Here is a 21,674-nt window from a genome sequence, read left to right on the forward strand (position 1 = left end):
AGGGCTAATGTAATGTGTTCTGCTGACTTGCTTGGTGCCTGTTATCACTTCTTTCCCTGCAATTTCTCCCATTTGTAATGGAAGTGTCTAGCTTGTGCCTGTTCTGCCATTGTACCTTTGGAAGCAGATAACTTGTATTCTAGATTTCACAGAAGAAGAGGAATTTTTGGATTTTGGACTTGGAGTTAAGACTTTTGCTACAATATGACGGGGTGAATATGTTTTCCATGTTGCAAGGATGTGATTTTGGGGGGGCCAAAGGGTGGAATGTCATGGTTTGAATTACGTCCCCCCAAAAATGTGTGTATCGATTTGGCTAGGCCTTGATTCCTGGGACTGTGTGATTTTCCTGTTTGTTGTAAACCTGCCTCTCTGATGTTAATGAGGGAGGATGGGTGGCAGTTGTGTTAGTAAGGCAGGACCTGATCTACAAGACTGGATTGTGTCCTGAGGCAATCTCTTGAGATATAAAAGACAGAAGTGAGCAGTGAGACAGGGGGACCTCATACCATCAAGAAAGTGGTGCCGGGAGCAGAGCGTGTCCTTTGGACCGGGGTCCCTGCGCTGAGAAGCTCCTAGTCTGGGGGAACACTGATGAGAAGGCCGAGAGAGAGAAAGCCTTCCCCTGGAGCTGACACCTTGAATTTGGACTTTTAGCCTACGTTAACTGTGAGGAAATAAATTTCTCTTCCTTAAAATCATCCACTTGTGGTATTTCTGTTGTAGCAGCACTAGATGACTAAGACAGCAGCTCTACCCGGTCATGCCACCTCAGTCGCCGCTTTAGAAAGCCACCCTTGTTTTGCAGAGTTTGCCACTCTGAGAGCCATGTGCTCAACTTTTCTGCGACTCCCCTGGGATCCTCGCAGGAGACACAGTGCCAGCCGCCACCAGGGCGCCTCTTGCGGGTGGCCCAGCAGGCCTTGCCACGAGACTTGGTGTTTTTCCGCTCTTGCTGGTGAACCTCCGGGGCTCTTCCGAGCCCTCAACCCAAAAGCCCTATGGCCCAATTGCCCTGGAAACTTACAAGGACCACTTCTCCCCATTCCATGGGGACTGTGGGGAGAGGGCAGGCCTGAGAGGCAGGCAGGAGCTAGGTGCCAGGCTCCAGACTGCCCCTGCGCTTCCTTTGGGGACAGGGCCCTGGGCAGTAGGGGACCAAGGTGGGGCCACCCGGGACAGACCTGGAGAAGACATCACAAACTCATTTCATACAAGCGGAAACTGAGGCTCAGAGAGGGAAAGGGACTTGCCCAGCTATGCAGCTTGTGGGGTGGGCTGGGGTGGGGTTGAGGGGGGCAGAGCTGAAATCCAAAGCCAGGTCTGTCTGGCTCTGAATTCCTCTTTGTTTCTAACCAGGGGACAAACAGTGACCCTGAAGAGCTCCCAGCCACAGGAGTTTGCTCACTTGTGAGGCTTTACTCTCCTTTGAGTCACAGGCTGGACTTCCTGGGTGAGAGTCGGGACTTCCGTGCCCCACCCAGACCATGTGCTCTGTGACGGCAGGTCTGTGCCTGCCTCATGCCCTCCGGCATCCTCTGGCCGGTATGGGGTGAGGGCCAAGGCCAGGTGACTGTCAGATGGTGGGGAGAGCACGCGAGCCAGCTGCCTGGGTTCAAATCCCAGCTTGGCCACCTACAAGCTGTGTGACCTTGGGCAAGTTAATTAACCTGTCTGGCCTTCAGTTCCTCCATCTGTAAAACAGGACTAACAATTGCACTGTCTCCAGAACAGTGTGAGGATTAAATGAGCTATAGAACAGTGCCTGGCACACACACGCTGCACAGCGTTTGCTGCTATTATTATCACTATTTGTTGAATAAACTGAGCTACACCATATTCTGGGGCCAAGTTTCAGACCCCCTAGAGGGGGGTACACAGCAACAGAAAGGCAAAGTAACTTGAACTCAGGTCTTGCACCTCACTGGCTGGGCCCTCCCTCCATCCATCTCCTGTGGGATGTGGTCTGGACCAGTGTCAGCCTGGCAGAGGGGTCCATGGCCAGGATGAGGCTTTCCTGCTGCCTGTGGCCCGGACTGCTGCCAGGGCTGGAAGCCCCAGCCGGCAGTGGGCAGGCAGGTGGGCGGGTAGCCTCTTAGGCACGGAATGCAAGGAAGTCCACAGAGCCCTCACTGTGTTTGTCTTGGCTTCTCTAAGGCCCTGCTATTGTTCTGGAAACCACGCCTGCCTCAAGGAGGAGGGTGTCACTAGGGGTGGGTGGGAGAACCTCTAGTAAGTCACGTCTGTGCTGTGCCTCAGTTGCAGGTGGGCACTCCATGCTTTCGGCTTTGATTCCTATCCTCCCAGTCGCTCCATTTCGTCTCCAAGGTCACCAACAGTTCCTGGGGCACATCAGCCTCCTCCATCACACCAGGGGCTCCCCAAGTGTCTGGGTGAGACACACCTCAGGACCTCTGCACTGCCCGTCCTCTCTATCTAGATTTTTTCCCTCCAGATATCCGCATGGCTCACCCCCTCATTTCCTTCAGATTTTTGCCCCAAAGTCACCTCCTCCAAGGGCCTTCCCTGGCCACCTTATTTGAAATGCACCCCAACCCTCCCCATTCTCCTTTGCTGCTTTATTCATTTCCATAGCTCTTGTCACCATCTGACTCCTGAATTCAAACCTGACCTCTGCCACCTGCCAGCCCTGTGTGACCTCAGGCAGGTGACCTCAACTTTCTGGGTCTGTTTCCTCATGTAGAAATTGGAGGTAGTAATACTGCCTACTTCGAGTTGTGAGGATTAAATGATTTAATGCATGGAAAGCTCTCCGCACAGTGCCTGGCACAGAGTAAGCGCTCCATAAACGTTTTGTTCACTATATCAAATACATGAGCTAGCTATAATCTGACTCTTCCCTCCAGGTGTCTGTCAGCTCCTGATGACAGGGAATTCTATTTTGTTGGTCCCTGCACGCCCCTGACCCTATTCCTAGAACAGTACCTGGCATATAGTAGAGGCTCAAAAACCATTAGCGAAGAAGTAAATGATTATGTCTCCAGCATGCCCAGGCCCGGTGCTCCGTAGAAACTTCCCAACAGATGCACTTCTATGTGGGGAAACCGAGGCGGAGTGAAGAAGGGAATTAGCGTTTGCTGGACTGTCTGCTGCAAGCATTGTGCTAGGTGCTTAACACGCCTCACCCTAACCCTCACTACAACCCATTCTACAGATGAAGAAACTGATCTCAGAGATGAGGGAGTGACCTTGGACAGACTTGTGACTACTTAACCTCTCTGAGCCTCAATTTCCTCAACATTTAAAGAAAGGTAAGAACATTAATGGTTTCCTCCTAAGACCGAGAAGGAAATGGGGTAAGAGGCAGTGCAGGAATAACCTGTGTTGCCCCTCTTCCTGCCTGTCCCAGGGCCAGGATCAGTGTTATCTGGAGCCTCTCGGGGTGCACGCCAAGATTTCTGAGGCCTGGCCTGTTCCCTTTCCAGGTGGGCTTTAGGATCGCTGTGTGGCTCTGCCTGAAGGCAGGCACTGGGATGGGTGGTGCAGGACTTCACCGCTGAGGTGGCTCTTCATCCAGGGGAGGGCATGCACCTTGACTCTAGGTTCAACTACTGGGCTGGTGCAGCAGAGGCCCTTTCTCCAATGCCTGTCACCGTGACTGCAATGCCACCTTCAGATACTCTTTCGACCCTTCGAGGCTTTTTGGTCTTAAAGAGGTTTTCCCCCCATTAAGATGCAACTGCTTCTGAGAATGGTGACTACAGGCAGATGACCAACACCTTCATGACTGGTTATACCTTGGGTTAGGACTCACACTTGGCCTTTGTCATCAGAAGCACCACACTATCCGCCAGCAGCTAGGTTCTCAGGTAACTGCTCTGCTCTCAAGAGCACCATTGTCAACAGGTTACATTTTCATTATTGCCAATACGCCAGTTCTACCTAAAACCTTAGTTTAAAAAAAAAGCCAAACCAGTTGCCCCAGCTTCCCCCCATTGCTGCAAGCCCTTCTTTCCCTGCATGGGCTCTGGGGCCAGATGGAAAAAAAAACAGTTGCCATCAAGTTGATTCCAACTCAGGCTACCCCATGTGTCAGAGTAGAAGTATACTCCATAAGGTCTTCAATGGCTGTAGTCTTATGGAAAGGCGCCTGGGTGGCATAAGGGGTTCCATAAAGATTCTGTAAAAACTCCAGCCAAGAAAACCCTATGGAGCAGTTCTACTCTGACACACAGGGTCGCCATTGAGTCGGGGGCCAACTCAACGGCAGCTAACAACCACAGTCTTACGGAAGTAGATCACCAGGTCTTTCTTCCACCGTTCCACTGGGTGGATTTGAACCGCCCCAAAGTCACCTTTTAGCTAGTAGCGGAGTGCAAACTGTTTGCACCACACAGGGCCCTTAAAACCTTAGTTACAAACTAACATTTTGATGATCAGCTCCCACATTTGTAAACAGCTAACATCTTAGGGCTGTGTAACATATTCGCCAGCAGCAAATAACTCTGTTATAGCTGATACCTTGGCTGACAGCTAACATCGTGTTTATTAGCTAATGATTTCATTATCAGCTAACACTAGTAGTTACCAGATAAAATGTTAGTTATAAGATAACTCAGTGCATCTTGAATTAACAGCAAATATCTAAATTGGTGCTTCTCAACCATAGTGTGCATTCAGATAATCTGGAGACTGCGTTAAAGTGCAGATCCCGACTCTGTAGGTCAGGGGCAGGCCCCTGGGTCAGCATTTCTGACAAGCTCCCCAGTGATGCTGGGGCTGTTGGTCATGGCACACTCTGAGAAGCAAGAGTCCCTGTTGTCAGCTAGTAGCTCATAATTAGCAACCCAGCTGCTGGCTAACCTTGTTACCAGCTAACTTACTAGTTACAACTACGTTGGTTTTCTGCTAACATCTGTACTGACTGCCAACACCTCGATATGTGGGAAACCTGTGTTGTGTTGGAGCTGCTGGCATGGCTCAAGAGCAGACTGTTAAATTTTCAGGAATTTTGCAAGCTGGTTGTGAAACCGTTTAATAACTCGAAATGCGACATGATGGGAGTATTTACACCGTGAAATGGACAAGTAGTACAAACCAGGGCCCTCTTCCTTTTCGGAGGACTGGTTCTCAGCACACCACTGGCTAACTCCCTCCTGGATGCTCCCTGCTGAGGGCAGGATAGGGTCGGAAGTACAACTTACTTTCCCCGTGGACTTGACGCCCTTCCAGATGCAGAAGAAACAGATCAGCCAGACAAGGAGGAGGCAGAGAGCAAGGTCCCACTTCAGAGCACCGGGGTGGTTGATTCCAGAGGACAGACTCAGCACGTTGCGCCTTCGAGCAAACAGAAGAAGGAACAGTCAGTGCTGGCTGAGGCATGCAGACCCGGGCAGGGAGAGACGTGGCCTCCAGTCCAACAGGCTGAGTTCAGATCCTGGATGAGGTGCTGAATTTGTGCAAGCCACCCAACCTCTCCAAGCCTTGGAGTCTCCATCTGTCTCAGGGATGTGTCACAGGGTTGCTGGGAAGTCAAGAATGGGATGGATTCAGACTCCTGAGCCAGGCAAATCTGAGTTCAACCCAGCATGGTCTTGGGCAAATTAAGTAACCCCTAACCTCAGTTTCTTCATCTGTAAAATGAGTACTGTATGACCTCAGCACATCCTTCTTTAGAGCCTAAACCCAAACCAAAGCCATAGAGTTGAGACATTCAAGCAAGGTCTTTTGTTCACAGGTGTGTTCCTAGACCCAGGACGGCACCGGGCACATAGTAGGGGCTCAATAACCATCTGTTGAATGAATGAAAGAACTCAGATGGAAGGAACAACAAATGCGAGTATCACTCTGGGCCAATCCATGAAACGCTCCCACTAATGAGCCTTAAAAGAGTGCTGGGGTGATGCAAACGGTTAAGGTGCTCAGCTAACCAGAAGCTTGGAGGTTTGAGTCTACCCAGAGGCCACCTGGAAGAAAGGCCTGGTGATCTACTTTCAAAAAAATCAGTCATTGAAAGCCCTATGGAGCACAGCTGTACTCTGACACACACGGGCTTGTCATGAGTTGGAATTGACTCAACAGTGACTGGTTTTAACATGCCTTAAGAAGGGGCAGCTCTCTGAACTTTCCTTGCTGGTCACAGCAACACCTGTGGGTTCACTTGGAAGTATAGGATGGTGGGTACTCAGGACAGTGTCAGTGATAACAACAAAAACAGGCAGCTATTGCCAGCTTGCTGAGGCCTTTTCAGTGTATCTCAGCTGATCCAAAAATTCGCCCCATTTTGTAGATGAGGAAAACTGAGGCTTGCCCAGGGTCACATAGCCAGTAAGAGCAAAGCTGCTGCCTCAAACCCAGGCCTGTCTGACTCCAAAGCCAGCAGTGCTCTCTCTGTGCCACACTGAAGCTCTTATTTAAAAATAAGATAAAGCCTTTTAAAAAGAGAGGTCTCTCTAGCCCTCTGCTATGGCAGGGAGGTCACCTGGAACCCCGGGGCAGGGAGCATCCCTGTGAACCTGGCTGTCAGCCAAGCATGTGGATCTGGAGCCTGCAGCAGCTTCAGAACAACAGCGCATTCCCATTTAGCCTGCAGCCCCCGAGCCTTCAATGAGCCCCAGGGCCTCCCCGTGAATGGGCAGAGTGGGAGGAGCAGCTCCCCCCACACCTATGAACCCTTCCTAGTAGCCAGGCGCTCCCCTACTAAGCTCCGAGGCTCTGGGAAGCTTTCTCTGACATTTCCTCAAACGATGACCAGAGAGGGTCCCTGTCTGTCTTCCCGACTGCCTTCTCACTCCAAAGGAAGTCCATCCTGTGCTGAAATGTCCACCGTGCCCACTGGACTCTGCACCCAAGAATACGGCACATAATAGGTGCTCAGTTAATGGTAGGAGAGGCCCACTCGTGAGCCAGGCTAGCTGGCTGAGAAGCTTAAGCCCCCAGAGCCCTGCTTCTGAGCCCACCCAACCTGAAGCCAGTGAACGTGTCACCTCTCTGCTCTCCTCCAGCACCACGCTGGGCAGACAGGTGGTGCCCCTGCTGAAGGGGGCAGGGGAGGGGGCTACGCAATGGCCTGTGCTGGGCACCTGACTGACTACAGAGGTCCCCCGCAGACCGAGTCACACCCTTGCTCCTCTCTGTTGGCGGCAGTCCCTTTATAGGGGCTCATGGCGCCATCCAGGAATGTCTTAGCTCATTTTTTTGGACTCAGTGATTCCACTTCTAAGACTCTCCTACAACTATACTTGCACACGTGGCCAAAGACACGGCGTCCACCCAAAGCCATTCATCCCGGCATTGTCTGTAAGAGCAGCAGATTGAAAACAAGCCAAATGTCTCCCCGCAGGGGCCCGCAGAGCACAGAGCAGTACACAATGGAATACTACATGGTGGTGAAAACAACGTGGTTTAGGAATTCACCTGAACTCATCTAGATAAATATCAACCCTGGGGCACGGTCCCTTTTTCCTTATGCCACCTTAGGGACCAGCCACCCCATGTGCTAGTTCTATGCTGCCTTTCTCAAGGGCTCCAGCATCCCAGGCATCCTCGCACCCGTCATACAAGAGGGGTAAGACCGAGAGGTGAGCTGCATTCTTGTCCAAGAATAGTAATGATTCGTTCCAGGGCGGAATCCAAAAAAGAATCGCCTGGACGTCTGTTTTGAGCTGGCGGTCCTGCTGCCGTCCAGCCGGCACTCAAAGATGTAAATACGTCCTCCGAGCGGGCCAAATCGTTTCCTTTTGACTGTGGTCCAGCCATTTATTGGCGATGGCTCTTCCCTGGAGACCGGCGGAGGCAACAATTATAAAAGTGTCTGACCGCCGGAGCTCTGAGTCGCGCAAGGCTTGCGCTGCCGCCCCCCGCTTCCGACAGCTGCAGGGGAAGATTGGCCGTGCAGGGCTTGTTTGCAAATATGACTCATTTCTTTGATTCTAATAAAGTCTAATGATACGTGCTGAGCTCCCAGGGGCTTTGGAGGAGCCGGGGAGGAAGGCACGGCTCCGGCCTGATGAAAGGCATTGGGCCAGGGCTAACCCCGTCTATCCTCGGAGGCCTATGGGGAAGCAGGGTCCTTGGGACAGAGGCAACCCCAGAAAGCAGGGACTGGGAAGGGGGATGGGGGGGCAGAGCTGTGCTTCCTTATTACAGAGCAACTCAGAGATTAATTACAAAGCCAGCGTGAAATGACAGTCTCTGGGGCCCAGTGGTTTCTCACGGGGACCTAGAGAAGGATGTCTCATCTGCTCCTGCCGAGAATGGTGGTTCAGCGTTGCAGATGGGGTGGGGGGTCTAGGCTGAGAGAAGCCCCCATGGTCACCTGGCAGTGGGGTCACCCAAACGGCACAATGTTACCTGTGACTGGGGCCTCGGGCTCTGAGGACTTCCCTGGGCTTACAGCTGGCGGGGGTGGGGGCGGAAGGGAGGACGCAGACAAGGTTGACTGAATTGGGGGGCCAGTGTGGGAGGTCGGGCTGGGAACTTCGCCACTTCTAACTGGGTGTGTAACCTTGGGCAAGCCACTCGACCTCTGGCCTTGGTGCCCTTATAAACAGTGCCTGGACGCCCTGTCCTAAGCCATCACTTGTCTGAGCTCATTAATCCCCCAGCAAGGCTGTGAGGGGTTGGGGCCGCACTGTGTCCAGTTCACCAAGGAGGAGCTGAGGTTTGGAGAGAGGAGGTGGCTCACCACGTGCATGCAACTCACAGGTGTGGGAGCCCAGGGGTATTACCCACGGTGGCTCCCCCTCCTCGCTGTAAAACTGGAGGGGGAAGAGGGGGCCAGCAGGGATGATCACTAAGAAGCAGTCAGGGAGGAGTCCCAGCTCCAACCCTGCCTCGTTAGCGCTGATGCCCAGGGAGTACCTCTGAGCTCCATCGGTCAACGTTTGCCAGAGGCAAGGTCAGGCCAGGGATCTAAGCATCTGGGGGAGGTAGAAGAAGGGAAAGGAAGCATTAGTTGTAGCTGGGTGGGCGGGGTCAGGGCACTGGAGACCAGTGCAGAAGAGTGACCTCACTGCTCTGCAGCCCAGCTAGGGTTCCAGCCGGCGAAGCTGGGACAATGTCTGGGCAGCCCTACCCAATGCAGACCCTGAGTTACAGTCACCGCAGGGTTGCTGGCTGTTTTCAGGAGAAATCATCTAACGTAAGGTTCACATCAAAGAGAACCCAGACTCACTGATGGCTGAGCCCCCTAAGGCCCGGTACGCAGTCAGCGCTCAATACACGTCCCAGCGTCTCTCTCCTACCTGTATTCCCTGAGTAACGTCCGGAGAAACAGATTCAACTATGTCGCTTTGTTCTCATATGCCTTTCATGGTTCCTCCTCTTATAGAACAAAGCTCAAACTTATCAGCCTAACCTTCCTGGCCTTCCTTTATCACCAGGCCTCAACCCTTCTCCCTGGCTCCACCTCCTGTCACTTTCCCACGAGTCCTAGCTCTGGCCAAAGCAATTATTTGCTGTTTCCAAACACTCACACACTTTCAGAATGCTGTGCCCCTGCACGGGCTGCTTCTGCTCAGAATGTCTTTTCTCTCTCCCTTTCTGCCTAGTGAGCTCCTACTCATCCCTCAAAGTCCAGTTCCCATGGCCCCTTCTTTTGCAGATGGAGAAACAAGGCCAGAGAAGGGTGGTGACCTGCTGCTCCAGGTTGCATAGTCTGGTGGATGCAGACATGAAACTAAGAAGAATCAGCACGGGGTAAGCACTTACCTTTTGCCAGACACTGCTTCAAAATACCCTTACTTAATCCTTTCTGACAGGGTCAGATCATAGTGCACAGAATACCATGAGAGGGTTTGGAGATGGGCAATGACCTGTCCAGACTTACATTTGATTAGAGAGATGCAAGGGTAAAGGAGGAAGAGCAGCGAGGAGCCAGTGCTGATGTCCAGGAGAGTGATGCTGGCGTCCCCCCAGGGACATGGCAGTCCAAGTAGGGAGGGTGGATACACTTTGAAAATAGAGCCAAGAGGATATGTGCATTGAATGTGGGATTTGAGGTAGGAAGAAGAGTTTTTGGCAGATTCCTAGGTAGTTTTCCAACTTAAAGTGTCTGCAAAGATTCACTGGGTGGTGCAGATGGTTAATGTGTTCAGTGGCTAACCAAAAGGTTAGAGGTTTGAGTTCACCCAGTGGTGCCTCAGAAGAAAGGCCTGGTGAACTTCTGAAAAATCATCCATTGAAAACCCTGTGGAGCACAGTTCTCTGACATACATGGGGTTGCCATAAGTTGGAGTCAACTCCACAGCAACTGGCAGTTGTAGTGGCAAATATTAAATAAAAAGTGGGGCAAGTTCCTAGCACAGTGCTCTTGGTGGTCAGCAATTATTCCACATTAGTTCTCTTCTCAATGCTTCATGCAAGGAGAACAGCAGGCTCCTGAAGGCAGGAGGCCACCCTCCCCCAGCCAGCTCACCTCCAAGGTGCCTGGCTCGGGGTTGGAATGAGCTGTTTGACATTCCCTTGCCCCATGTCTGGCCTCGGACTCTTCACTCACACAGGCTGCAGAACTGGGTCTTTCACTTAAGTCTCCTTCCCAGGCTCCTTCTCTGTGGACCCCAGTCCTCCCAGGATTCTAGAAAGATGGCAAGTTATCTGTGGATAGTCAGGTGGTCTCTTGTGGCTCTGCTAGAACCTGGGAGCGTGCAGGTCTCAAAGGCCAGACGGGAAGGAGGCCAGCTCCAGGCAGGCGGCCAGCGCGCCGTGGACAGAACAAATCCATCTGGATCATATAAGGGACTTGGGAAGGTGCCTGTGGAACCGGGAAATGTCCAAAGATAAACAACCATCTCAGCGTCTTCTGTGCCAGAAAAGGAGATGGGGAGCTCGGATGAGGACTATGGAAGGCAGGGGCCCCAGAATCCCCCAGGAGGTCCCAGGGTGGGGGTGTGAGGGGAGAAGGAAAGGCAAGGCCTGGGCACCCCATGACCTCCTGTCTCACGTGAGTAACTTCCCCAGGACCACTCTGGCCTGAAGATCATGGGGAGGCTAATAAAACCACAAAAAAGGCCCCGGTGCAACAGGGGGAGCACCTTACGGGCACTGAAGGAGAAACAGTTCTTAGCCTCAGGAGTCAGCAGCATTCCCTGCCACTGTGGCACTTCCACATACTTCTAAAGGCCCCTCGGGGCAGTTTCAACCCCTGTGAAGACACTAAATAATAACAACAACCCACATATGGAGTCTCTACCAGGCTCTAGGAGTCCCTGAGTGTTGCAAACTGTTCACATGCTCGGCTGTTAGCTAAGTCCACCCAGAGGTGCCTCAGAAGAAAGTCCTGGCAACCTACTTCTGGAAAATCAGCCATTGAACACCCTGTGGAGCGTAGTTCTACTCTGGTGCAAACGGGGTCACCATGCAGTGGAACAGACTTGACCGCAACTGGTTACCAGCTTCTAAGGGCCGGCCATGTGCAATCTCCCTCACTCAGGCCTGCCCGATGGCCCTGGGAGGGGGTGCTATGATACCCCACTTACAGGCAAGGACCCCGAGGCCCAGAGAAGTGAAGGCACATGACCAAGCAGAAAAGGCGGCATGAAGGTTCGACCTCAGGCAGTCAAGTCCGTGCCTGAGGTAAGGCGGCCCTCCCTGGCAGTCACTCACGGAGCAAAGGCGGCCACTGGAGCTGGTGCCCGGGGTGGGTCAGGCCCTGGTTTGTCAGGCCTGTGCCAGGAACACTATAGAAAGGACAGGGCTGTGGCCTCAGGCCCCATTCAAGTGAGAAGAATGACATGCCAGCCTTTCTTTGTCTCAGCCTCCCTAGGCTCCAGGCCCTTGTAAACTCAGCTTGCCAGAGGGTGGGGAGCTGAGGGGGTGAGGAATGTGCTTTTAATACCCTCTTTGTTTGCCAGTAGAAAATATATACACATAAAAAGCCTCCGTTCAACTAGTCCCAGGGACCCATGGGCATATACTGAATGCCCACACGTCATATGAGGGCCATGAGCCACCCAAATGAGGGCTCCACACCCAAGTGAGGGCAGCTGACTCTTCGCCTGTGACTTTCCAGCCCCAGCCCACAGAGTGGCTGAGACCAGTCAGTCGGGCAACTCCCTCCCCTCTGGGTCTGTTTCCCCGGCCAGGGCAGGTGGGCTGTTGTGATTAGCTGCTGTCCAGTCAGCCCTAGACTCATGGCAACCCCAAGTACAATGGGATCAAATTACTGCGATCAACAGGGTTTTCACTGGCTGATTTTCAGAAATAGATTGCCAAACCTCTCTTCCTAGTCCATCTTGTCTGGAAGCTCCGCTGAAACCTGTTCAGCATCATAGCAACACGTAAGCCTCCACTAACAGACAGGTGGTGGCTGCGCACGAGGTGGGTGCGTTGGCCAGGAGTCGAACCCGGATCTCCTGCACAGAAGGTGAGAACTCCACCACTGAATCACCGCTGTCCTCAGGAGGTGGGCAAACATCTTGAAAACAGCAAAGCCACACACAAAAGAGGGAGATGGTAACTAAGGGCCACCCTCTTCCTTTACAGCCTCTGGTGCCCCTGGCTCTCAACACCCCCACACAAGGCCTCAGTTCAGTTATTCCAAGGTTGAGGGCCATAGCTCAGTGCTGAACGCCACATTTACGAGCTCATGAAGAGCAGAGAGTGTACTGTAATAATATATATTTTGATCACCATCCAACCACTGTATTAGGACTTCCCATATAGCAGCTTACTAAGAGTTACCCATAACTCAGACTTCCACCTCTGCATTCCTGGTGCTTGTCCTATTTGTATACCCCTTGTAGAGTTACTGACTAGATTGTGGCACATTGTAAAAAAAAGCCCATAATTCTCCACTCCTCTCATAAAGAGGCAGAGTCTGCTATGGACTGAATTATGTCCCCCCAAAATATGTGTTGAAATGCTATTCCCATTTGGGAATAGGGCTTTCTTTGTTATGTCAGAGAGGCCATATCAGTGTAGGGCGTGTCCTAAACCTCATCCCTGCTGAGTTATGAGAAGCAGCAAAGACACAGAGACAAGAAAGCAGACACAGGGGAAGACATGCTATCTGATGATGAAGGACGAAGATGAACCTATCTACAAGCCCAGGAACTTCATGGATTGCCGGCTACTAGAAGCTGAAATAGACAAGGAAGAACCTTCCCCTAGAGCCACACCTTGAATTTAGACTTCTAGCCTCCTGAACTGTGAGAAACAAATTTCAGTTCTTTAAAGCCACACACTTGTGGTATTTCTGTTACAGTAGCACTAGGTCATCTCTTGAATCTGAGTTCGCCATGTGATTTTCTTGGGTCAATGGGTTATTAGCAAAAATGATGCAAGGAGAGTCTTGAAAAGTGCTTGTGCATTGGGACTTCTCATTTTCTGTTCTTGGAATGCTGAGCCACCTGTGAGCAAGCCCAGGCTAGCCCGCTGGGTAAAGAAACCACATGGCCCAATCTCCCCTAGAGCCCCAGCCAAGAGCCAGCCATTCCCCAGGAGAGCTATCCCAATGGCCTATAGCTAACCCTGATACATGAGGGAGCCCAACCAAGACGAGAACTGCCTCGCTGAGCTCGCCCAAACTGCCAACCAGCAGAACAATGAACTAAATAACTGGCTGGGATGATTGTTACACAGCAAGAGCTAACTGACATATGCAGTTTTTTCACTCTATCTACTCACCTTCTCACTTGAATAACTCCTAAAGCTTCATATAAGCATTTTTCTCTGTGCAATAACAAGTTTGATATGCCATTTGTTTTCTAAAATATAGTAAGAAGACTGTTTCATTTTCAGACAACATATGTTTCATCTAAAGTAACTGCAAGTATGTATTTGGGAAACAATCCTCACAGTGAGGAAGAACGGTTCATTCCCCTCATGTGACAGGTAAAGAAGCCAAGGCTCAGAAAAGGGGGTTGACTTGCCTAAGGTCAAACGGCCAGTAAGTAGCAGAGCTGGGATTTGATTCCAGGTCTGTCTGAGGCCAAGGGCAAGGATATATCTCTAAACCTGTGCCTTCCTCACCCTAAAAGACAGCGACTCCCACATCCTTGGGGAGAAGACGAGGAAGTAGGTTGTCCTCTCTGCCCCCACACCCATGGCCTCTTTCCCCCTCCATGGAGCCAGCCTTACTCCCAGAACTCGATGACAGGGGAGGTGTAGTTGGTGGTGTTGGTGGTGCCGACGGCGATCCACATGCTCTTGTTCTTGCGCATAGTGTCCTCCATGCAGTTGGGAGTGTTCCAGCTGTGGTTGCAGTGCGCCCAGGGCAGATCCGTCTGGAAGGAGTGGAACAGGTAATACATGGCCCAGGCCAGGATGATGATGTAGTACACGTTCAGCAGGGACACGATCACGATGGAGGCGTAGCCAATGCCTGTAGGTGCGGGCAAGCAAGAGGAGCATCAGGAGTGAGGCTGACCCACTATGGTTACATACTCAGCTAGAAAGCCAAAGCATCCCGAGGGGCCTGGGACCAGAAGAGGCCCTTCGACAGTGACCAACAAATTATGTGCAGGATGAATGGATGACTGGATGAGTGGATAGGTGAAAGAATAGATGGCTAAATAAATGGGATGGTTGGATGAATCAAAAAATGGATGGAAGGAGGAATAAACAAACAGATAGTGTTCTGGATTGAATTGTGTTCCCCAAAAATATGTGTTGTAAATCCTAACCTCTATGCCTGTGGTTATAATCATTTGGCAATAGGTTGTCTTTGTTATGTTAATGAGGCAGGATTAGTGTAGGGTGTGTCTTAAATCAATCTCTTCTGAGATATAAAATAGATTAAATGTAAACTAGAAGCAGTAAGATACATGTCAAGACACATGGAGATCTCCAAGGAACCAGAAAGCAGAAGCTGAAGAGACAAGGACTTTCCTCTAGAGCCAACAGAGAGAGAATGCCTTCTCCTAGTAGCTGGTGCTCTGAATTCGGACTTCTAGCCTCCTAAACTGTGAAGAAAAAAAAAATTTCTGTTTGTTAAAGCCACCCGTTTGTGGTATTTCTGTTATAGCAGCACTAGATAACTAAGACAGATGGTTAGACGGGTGAATGGTTGGTTGGTTGGATGGATGAATGGTTAAATAAATGGATAAACTGATGGATGGTTGGTTGGCTGGACGGTCAGATGGATGGATAGATAGCTGAATGGATAGATGTTGGATTGATGGATAAATATTGGATTTGTTGGATGGGTGTATGGATGGTGTTTGGTTGGAAGGTTGGGTGGATGAATGGATGGATAAATAATGAGCGAGTGAATGGGTAAATGGACGGATGGATTGTTGCGTGGATGGATGGTCTAATCATTGAATGGTTTAATGCAAGAAAGGTTCAATAGATGGGTAGATGGAAAGATTTATGTGGAAGGCTGAAGGAATAGACTCATATATACTCTTATCCCTGCTAATTATGCTCATAACTGACTACTTTATGACTGTAGTTGTTATAATGATTAGTAGCTACCATTAATTTGGTGCTTACTATGTATACAAAGCATTTTTACATAGCTATGTCATCTTGTCTTCATAGCAGCCCTATGAAGTAAGCATACTATTTCCATTTTACAGATGAGGATGTGGAGGCACAAAGAGGTTAAGTGACTTTCCCAAAGTCACAAAGCTACCAAGAGGAGGAAGTGGAACTTGAATCCAGACAGAAAGGCTCCTGACCCTGTGTGCTGATCCATCCTTCAACAGTCTCACAAGACAGAACAGCTGGTCCTTAGTGAGAAACTACCCTGTGCCAGCCACTTGCCATGTCTCCTTCCCTCTACTATTAATCAGCAGTGGCAGCAGCAACACAGGTATAATGTGTTGGCTGCTACTTTGTATCAGGCCAGGTGCTGAGCAATTTCATGAGGATTCAATGTGCCTGGCAAATAGTAGCTGCTCAATAAAAACTTGCTGAACCAAACAGAAACTAGATAACTGGGAGCTCCTAAAAATCAAACACTTATGTTCATCAAAACACTTCACCAGAAGAGTAAAAAGACAACCTACAGACTGGGAAAAAATTTTTGGCTACGACAAATACGATCAGCGTCGAATCTCTAAAATCTACAAGACACTACAAAACCTCGACAACAAAAAGACAAATAACCCAATTAAAAAATGGGCAAATGTTATGAACAAGCACTTCACCAAAGAAGACATTCAAGCGGCTACCAGATACATGAGGAAATGTTCACAATCATTAGCTGTTAGAAAAATGCAAATCAAAACTACAATGAGATACCATCTCACCCCAATAAGGCTAACATTAATCCAAAAAACACAAAACAATAAATGTTGGAGAGGTTGTGCAGAGACTGGAACGCTTATACACTGCTGGTGGGAATGTAAAATGGTACAACCATTTTGGAAATAGATTTGGTGCTTCCTTAAAAAGCTAAAAATAGAAGTACCATATGATCCAGCAATCCCACTCACACAAAGAGATATATGCAGCACTGTTCACGATAGCAAAAAGACAGAAGCAACCTAGGTGCCCATCAACGGATGAATGGATAAACAAATTATCGTATGTACACACAATGGAATACTACACAAGGATAAAGAACAATGATGAATCTGCAAAACATCTCATAACATGGATGAATCTGGGAGGCATTATGCTGATGAAATGAGTCAGTCACAAAAGGACAAATATTGTATCAGACCACTATTATAAGAACTCAAGAAAAGGTTTAAACACAGAAGAAAACATTCTTTGATGGTTACGAGGGTGGGGAAGGAGAGAGGGGGTATTCACTAACTAGATAGTAGATAAGAATTATCTTAGGTGAAGGGGAGGACAACACACAATACAGGGGAAGTCAGCACAACTGGACTAAACAAAAAGCTAAGAAGTTTCCTGAATACAACCATACACTTCAAGGGACAGAGTAGCAGGGTTGGGGGGTCTAGGGACCATGGTTTCAGGGGACATCTAGGTCCATTGGCATAACAAAGTTTATTAAGAAAATGTTCTGCATCCCATTTTGGCGACTGGCGTCTGAGGTCTTAAAAGCTAGTGAGTGGCCATCTAAGATACATCAATTGGTCCCAACACCTGGAGCAAACGAGAATGAAGAACACCAAAGACACAAGGAAAATATTAGCTGAAGATACAGAAAGGGCCACATAAACCAGAGACTCCATCGGCCTGAGACCAGAAGAACTAGATGGTGCCCGGCTACCACCAATGACCACCCTGACAGGGAACATAACAGAGAGTCCCTGACAGTGCAGGAGGAAGTGGGGTGCAGAACTCAAATTCTAGTAAAAAGACCAGACTTAATGGTCTGACTGAGACTGGAGGGACCCCAGGAGACACGGCCCCCGGACTCTCTGTTAGCCCAGAACTGAAACCATTCCCAAAGCCAACTCTTCAGACAAAGATTAGACTGGACATAAGACATAAAATGATACTTGTGAAGAGAGTGCTTCTTGGCTCAAGTAGATACATGAGACTAAATGGGCAGCTCCTGTCCAGAGGTGAGATGAGAAGGCAAAAAGGGACAGGAGCTGGCTGAATGGACATGGGAAATCAGGGGTGGAAAGGAGGAGTGTGCTGTCACAGTATAGGGAGAGCAGTAGGGTCACATAACAATGTGTGCATAAATTTTTGTATGAGAGACTAACTTGAACTGTAAACTTTCACTTAAAGCACACACACAAAAAAGAAGCTTGCTGAACTGATGAACACTAGGTCCCCAGTGACCTCGGTCCCATACTTACCAGTGAACAAGGGGCAGATCTTTTCCCAGCAGGTAATGCCCCCTTGGGAGGTGTACTGGCCAATGACCACCTCCAGGAAAAACACAGGCAGGCCGCCGCCAAACAGGAAAATGAAATATGGTATGAGAAATGCACCTGCAGAGAAAGCAGAGCAGGGCAAGGTTGGTCGGGCTGTGGATGCCGTGGGGCTGATGCTTCTGGGAACCGCAAGTAGAAGATGCTCGCTCCCAAGCCCCTATAGCCAGTAGAATCAGAGACAACGAGTGAGTGATGTGAGGAACATGAGCTTGAGAATTCTGCAGGCCGTGCACACCTGTGTGGCTGGCATCCTCTTTGCAGTGTGCCTGTGACTTCTCAAACATGCCAGGGCCTCTGAGCCTTTGCTTAAGCTGCACCTGACTGCCTTCTCGCATCCATCCATCTGAATAAGTCCTGCTCAGCCTTTGAGACCAATCTCAAAAGTGACTTCCTCGCTGAGGCCTTCACCTACCTTTCCCCAGGGTTGTCCAGGGCAGGAGGCTGAGAAGAACTATCGGGAAGGGTGCAGTGTCAAGAAGCAGGAGGAGGGTGTCTCCAGCCAGGGAGTGGGAGCCAGGAGAGGAATGAGGGGCAAAGAATCGGGTGGAGCCCCGGGCTGGTGTCCACTGATGGTTTCAGTGGGTCCATGAACGCTTTGAAGCTGTATAACCTGGGTCTATGAGTATGTGCTTTGTTCTGGGGAGCAGCTAGGGCACTCAGAGTCCCAAAGGGGCCTGAGACCTACAAAAGGCTAAGAAACACGCTCCAATGTGGACTTCCCCCAATGTGGTGACACATGGCATGCCAGCTGCCGACAGAGGGGCATGTGTGACTGGCATCAGGCAGTGATGTGAGGGAAAGCAGCCCCTCTCATTGCATCAGTGAGCACGACTCTGTTCGGTACTGCCTATCTTTACCACCACTAACAGGAGAAGATAAACAGAAAGAGGATTCTAGCACAGAGCCTTCAGCAGGCTAAACCACACACAAACACACAAAACCCAAAAAACTCCCGAATCAACCAACCAACCAATCAGAGACCTCATATTAAAAAAAAAAACACAAAAAACTCTTCACGGCATTTTGTTTTTCTGGATATCTTTCCATTATGGCAAACAATGGTGGATTTCCATTTACTAGGGAAAACAAAGCTTGCTTTTGAACTACATTTGCTTGAAGTTAGAAAACCTGTTACCGATGAGTTGACTCCGACTCCTAGTGACCTATAGGACAGAGCAGAACTGCCCCATAGGGTTTCCAAGGAGTGGCTAGTGGATTCGAACTGCCAGCCTTCTGGTTAGCAGCCGAACTCTTAACCACTGAGCCTCCAGAGCTCCTATGTTAGACGCAAAAGCAACCGTAAGGAAAGACATAAAGTAAGGACCCATCAGGAGGCACGTGGATACAGGGAATCTTGTGAAGGGGGCGTGTGAATGTCTGAGGCTTGGGAGACGTGGGTCTGGCCTAGTCCCACTTCTTCAGAGATGGCAAACTGGAGGATCAGAGAGGGAGAAGGACCTGCTGAAGGTCACACAAAACCCCAAAGAGCACTACCTGAGTCCACCTGTGTTGGAGTTGAGGCGGGAAGGGGTCAGGGTGGGGACAAGTTTAAAAAAAAACCATTGCCATCAAGTCAATTCCAAGGTACCTATGCTTGGACCCCACCCATCCTCTCCCCTCCCGAGGCCTGGCCACAGATTACCTCCACCATTTTTGTAGCAGAGGTACGGAAAACGCCAGACGTTGCCCAAGCCGATGAAGCCACCAGCCACAGAGAGCACGAAGTCGATCTTGCTGGACCACTTCTCCCTCTGCGGGTGCTTGCCTTCTGCCTCATCCTCGGGCCTCGTTCCTGGACTCTTCCCTGGTGACGGCTTCAGGATGTCCTTGTGGAAATCTTTCAGGCACTGCAGCTTCTCCTTGGTGGCCATCTCCTCGCTTTCTATGGGGACAAAACAGAATCCAGCAAGCGGTCAGTTGACAAGGCATCACCACCTCTTCCTTCTCACCCTGAGCTGGCTCTGACCTGCCTGGGCTGTGGCCGGGGGCCACGCTCTCCCCGACTGCCCACTACTCTGACCACAACACCCTGAGCCAGCCGGATCCCCTGGTATCAGGGACCTCATGATTCAGGCTGGGGATGCTGGAGACACTTAGGACCCACAGAATTGACAGGCTCCATTCCCTGGGCACCTGCTGAACTGAGGCACTGGGGATCCTGAGGGTTACACTTCAGTCTGCAGCTACTGGCAATTAAGGGATCTAAAATCATCTATATGAGAGCAAACGATCAACAATTACTTTAAAACAAAGATGAGAATGTAAGGGGGTGAGGAAACTAGATTAATGGAAATAGAACAACCAGAACGGAAATGAGAATGTTCACGCACTGTGAAGAATGTAACCAACGTCACTGAACAACTTGTCTAGAAATTACTGAATGAGAACCTAAACTGCTGTGTAAACCTTCACCAAAAACACAATCAAATATTAAAAAAAGAAGGGATCAATCCGTCCCAGTGAGGGTTATGTCAAAGGGCTAGCCATCCTCCATCTGCCTCCCTTTCACCCATTCCCTGTCTGGCTCTGGGACTTGGGAGGCTTATCCCATTATGGCACCTCCCACCCCCAGGCTCCATGCCCTTGGCTCCCTGTTGGGTTCAGCCAATGGGAGGCCCCAGAGGAGGTCAGAGAGTGAGAAAACCAAACCAAACCCATTGCCATCGAGTCAATTCCAACTCATAGCAACCCTACAGGACAGAGTGTAACTGCCCCATAGGGTCTCCAAGGCTGTAATCTTTACAGAAGCAGATTGCTGCATCTTTCTCCCTCAGAGAAAATGGTGGGTTTGAACCGTCGAACTTTAATTTAGCTGCGGAGCTCTTAACCACTGTGTCACCAGGGCTTCTTCAGAGAGTGAGAGAGGAGGGGTATTTTTCCCCTACCTCCCCCTGTGTTGTAACATATTTCTGGTGGTAGCTGTGACTCTTCTTGACCACAGTCCTGTCCGTGGCCCCTCCATGGCTCCAGACCTCTCTCCAGATTCTGTTATAAGCTCCCTCTGCTGCACCTTCAGGCCTCCAGGTGCTAACAGCTCCCACCACTGCCAAGCTCTGGGTGCTGCATCATCCCCCCTCTCTCTACTGGCTTCCCTTAACCCTGCCCAGTCAAGTCTCTGGAACCTTTCAGTCAGGCCTTGAGTGATCCAGCAGTCAAGTCTCTAAGTCCCCAGGAGCTGCTCACGGTCACCTCCATCCTGTCCCCACCCGGACACCACTCTGAAGGGGGTCTGCCACCAGCCAGGGCACAGCCGCCTCTTACTGAGCTTCCTCGGGTCCCTGAGTCTGCACCCTCCCTGGCAGCTCGACCCTGAGGGCCACAGTCTCATCTGGCAGCTTCAATCCAGGCCCAGAGAACTGACCAGGGCTTACCAGGAACATCAGAGGCCCAGCCCAGAGGGAGAGGACAGGACAAGGCTGGGTCCCTGCCTTCAAGGGTTTACCTTGAAATGGCAGAGGGCTATAGAAGACAGAAAGGCGAGCTGAGAAAAACCAGAGCTAGCGTGCCTACTGAACCCTCTCTGCGCTTGTTTCCCCATCTGCAAAATGAAGTGAATGACGGCAAAGGTGGCCGACTCACAGCCAAGCCGCCTGGGGCATAACTTGTCTTTACGATCCAAACTGGTGGCCAACATTGAAATAGCAGAAGAATTCAGGGTTCTCTTAAAATATTGGAGGGTCTGGCAACATGGGGCTCCTACTTTCTCAGGGCGACCATCAGCTGGAGCTGATGTGGCCACCCTTCACGCAGGCAACCTCAAGCCAGTCCCCCCACGTGACGGACTCGCCTATCTGGTTCCAGTAGGCATCCGAACTTGTCTTTTCGTCAAAGCACTTACCAGAAACAAACAAACAAACCCATTGTCGTCGAGTCGATTCCAACTCATAGCCACCATATAGGACAGAGTAGAACTGCCCCATAAGGTTCCCAAGGAACGGCTGGTAGATTCGAACTGCCAGCCTT

At 50.4% G+C, this 21,674-nt stretch overlaps 1 protein-coding gene across 13 annotated transcripts in view; it reads right to left on the minus strand.

The window, feature by feature from the left end:
- Positions 1–21,674, minus strand: part of SLC6A6 (solute carrier family 6 member 6) — a 97,606-nt gene that overhangs the window by 30,513 nt on the left and 45,419 nt on the right. For 12 of the 13 annotated variants that reach the window (XR_002825845.1, XR_002825840.1, XM_023742227.1 and 9 more), the window contains 4 exons: positions 19,354–19,593; positions 17,634–17,768; positions 14,041–14,284; positions 5,166–5,298 (listed from right to left, as the gene is read on the minus strand). Coding sequence is in view for 11 of the 13 variants with exons in the window: in XM_023741841.1 (XP_023597609.1) it covers positions 5,166–5,298; positions 14,041–14,284; positions 17,634–17,768; positions 19,354–19,593 (752 nt within the window). In the remaining 2 variants the exon portion in view is untranslated. The remainder of the gene's footprint in view (positions 1–5,165; positions 5,299–14,040; positions 14,285–17,633; positions 17,769–19,353; positions 19,594–21,674) is intronic. The other variant, XM_023742183.1, reaches the window with a different exon arrangement.

The sequence above is a fragment of the Trichechus manatus genome, unplaced genomic scaffold, assembly GCF_000243295.1.
Source record: "Trichechus manatus latirostris isolate Lorelei unplaced genomic scaffold, TriManLat1.0 scaffold00001, whole genome shotgun sequence".
NCBI classification, from domain to species: domain Eukaryota; kingdom Metazoa; phylum Chordata; class Mammalia; order Sirenia; family Trichechidae; genus Trichechus; species Trichechus manatus.